The sequence below is a fragment of the Neopelma chrysocephalum genome, unplaced genomic scaffold, assembly GCF_003984885.1.
Source record: "Neopelma chrysocephalum unplaced genomic scaffold, ASM398488v2 Primary Assembly neopelma1_96635, whole genome shotgun sequence".
Lineage (NCBI taxonomy): Eukaryota > Metazoa > Chordata > Aves > Passeriformes > Pipridae > Neopelma > Neopelma chrysocephalum.
Window position 1 is genome coordinate 5958 of NW_020925280.1, and position 2830 is coordinate 8787.

Consider the following 2830-nt stretch of genomic DNA (forward strand, 5'->3'; position numbering starts at 1 on the left):
TGCAGAGTTATGGGGGGTGAATAGAAACCAGCCCCAGTTTGGAGGGTCAGAGTTGAACTGGGAGCACCAGTGGTGCTGCAGAGCTTTGGGGGGTCTGTGTGTGTGTAAAATCCACCCTGAGCAGCCCCAGTTTCCAGGGCAATCCCCTTTCCTCATTGCTGGATGACAAAAAATAACAATTCCTGCAGAACAATAATCCTCCCTCTCCTCTTTCCGCGTCGATTTTTCACCAGAAAGAGGAAACATTTTCCTGAAATGTCATTTTCTGGGCTGCGTTTTGCCAGCAAGGAGACACCAACCCGGGGTCAGGAAGGGCTCAAACCCAGAGTTTTGGGGGGGTCACCTGGATTCGTGTCTCTCCCTTTTTTTGCAAGGTTCATGAACCACATGAAGCACCACGTGGAGCTGGACCAGCAGAACGGGGAGGTGGACGTTCACACCATCTGCCAGCACTGCTACCGCCAGTTCAACACCCCCTTCCAGCTCCAGTGTCACCTGGAGAACGTGCACAGCCCCTACGAGTCCACCAGTGAGCCTTTGCTACCTTAAACTGGGGTTTAGCTGGTTTTAATCACAAATCTTGCGGGAGTCACATAAAACTTGGGCTTGTCTTTAAAGCCGAGTAGAAGCAGTTTTTAGGGTGGTCCAGGTGAGAGAATGGGCTCAGTTTTTACTCAATTTTTACTGTTTTGCTGCAAAAAAAACCCCTCTCCAGATGCTGCTGGACTCAAACCATCAGCAGGTGAGGTGGAGTCACACAAGTGTCACAAAGTCAAAATTCGCTTTAGTTTGGGGCAGAAAGTCACTCTTTAATTTCCATTTAATCATTTGGTAATTTAAAGTCATTTGAGCCTTGCTGGTGGTTTGCCAGTTCTGCTCAGAATATTGAAATTCCTTTTAATTTTAAATTTTAAATTTTTAATTTTAAATTTTCAATTTTTAATTTTCAATTTTAATTTTTAATTTTTAATTTTTGATTTTCAATTTTTAATTTTAAATTTTTGATTTTCAATTTTTAATTTTAAATTTTTAATTTTAAATTTCTAATTTTCAATTTTTAATTTTTAATTTTAAATTTTTAATTGTAAATTTTAAATTTTCAATTTTCAATTTTAAATTTAAATTTTAAATTTTAAATTTCTGATTTTCAATTTTTAACTTTAAGTTTTTTATTTTCAATTTTAAATTTTAAATTTTTTATTTTAAATTTTCGATTTTTAATTTTAAATTTTTTATTTTAAATTTTTGATTTCTAATTTTAAATTTTTAATTTCTAATTTTTAATTTTGTCCTAAGGAAACCTCAGAGCTGTTCCCACACAGTCACAGCTCTCTTGTGTCACTCCTGCTATTCCCAAATCCAGCGGATCCCAGAGAAGGATTTATCCCCTTTTTCCACAGGAGAACACTGATAATAAATTTGACAAAAAACCCTGTAATTTGAATTTTTTCCCCCAAATTTGACCTGCTTTTCCTCCTCTTTTTGCAGCCAAGTGCAAGATCTGTGAGTGGGCCTTCGAGAGTGAGCCCATGTTCCTGCAGCACATGAAGGACACCCACAAGCCTGGGGAGATGCCCTACGTGTGCCAGGTGGGAAAAAAGGCATTTAGGGGCTGGATTCCAGAGAAAATCTGGAATTTTCCATCCAAATCAGGGGTCCAGTTGGGTTTTTTTTTCCCCAGTCCAGGAGAACTCCACTAATTAAAAACAGGGGAAGAAACTTCCAAACCAAGTTCTTTTAAACCAGATTTTGCTCCAAATTCTACCTTAATGAATTCCATTAATGAATTCCAATAATGAATTCCAATAATGAATTCCAATAATGAATTCCAATAATGAATTCCATTAATGAATTCCAATAATGAATTCCATTAATGAATTCTCCTTAATGAATTCCACTAATGAATTCCATTAAAAAATTCTCCTTAATGAATTCCATTAATTAATTCCATTAATGAATTCTCCTGCACTGACCGGCTCTCTCTCCCTGTTTAATTTTTCCCTTTTTTCCCTTGGATTTGGAACTGGAATTCTCACTCCCTTTCACAAAGGGGGTTGAAATCTGTCTCTCCAAACTCCTCTGAGTTTATTATTCCAGTGGGAATAACCAGGATCTAATTCCTGAACTCCCCTGAGCTCTTGGATGAGCCCTGTGTGTCCAGCTCGGGCTGTCCCACCATTCCTGAGTATTCCTGGGAATGTGCTGTTGGAATCTCTCTCTCCCTTTTTAATTTTTCCCTTTTTTCCCTTGGATTTGGAGCTGGAATTCTCACTCCCTTTCACAAAGGGGGTTGAAATCTGTCTCTCCAAACTCCCCTGAGTTTATTATTCCAGTGGGAATAACCAGGATCTAATTCCTAAACTCCACTGAGCTCTTGGACAAGCCCTGTGTGTCCAGCTCAGGCTATCCCAGCATTCCTACTATTCCTGGGAATGTGCTGTTGGAATCTCCACCTCCTGGTGAGGAGCAGGAGCCGAATCCCTGCGTTTTTTCCCCATTAATTGGGATTTTTCCCTATTTTTCCAGGTGTGTCAGTACCGTTCCTCCCTGTATTCCGAGGTGGACAGTCACTTCCGAATGATCCACGAGGACACCCGGCACCTGCTCTGCCCCTACTGCCTCAAGGTCTTCAAAAATGGGAATGCTTTCCAGCAGCACTTCATGAGGCACCAGGTACAACAGGAATCTCCTGTCTGCAGGGGGAAAAATGAGGTTTTAGTAGGGAGAATTTGGGAATTCGGGGATTTTACCGAGTTTCTGAAATGATTTGCCCCAAAATCCTTTGCTGGACTCCCCTGAGAGGCAAAGGGAAGGCAGATCCTGAGGGAAT

General features: G+C 40.2%; 1 protein-coding gene across 1 annotated transcript in view; it reads left to right on the plus strand.

Annotated features, from left to right (window-relative positions):
• The window catches only part of POGZ (pogo transposable element derived with ZNF domain), a 16943-nt gene that overhangs the window by 5802 nt on the left and 8311 nt on the right, over nt 1-2830 (plus strand). The window contains exons 8-10 of the mRNA XM_027708936.1: nt 375-529; nt 1489-1589; nt 2527-2673. Coding sequence (XP_027564737.1) covers nt 375-529; nt 1489-1589; nt 2527-2673 — 403 coding nt within the window. The remainder of the gene's footprint in view (nt 1-374; nt 530-1488; nt 1590-2526; nt 2674-2830) is intronic.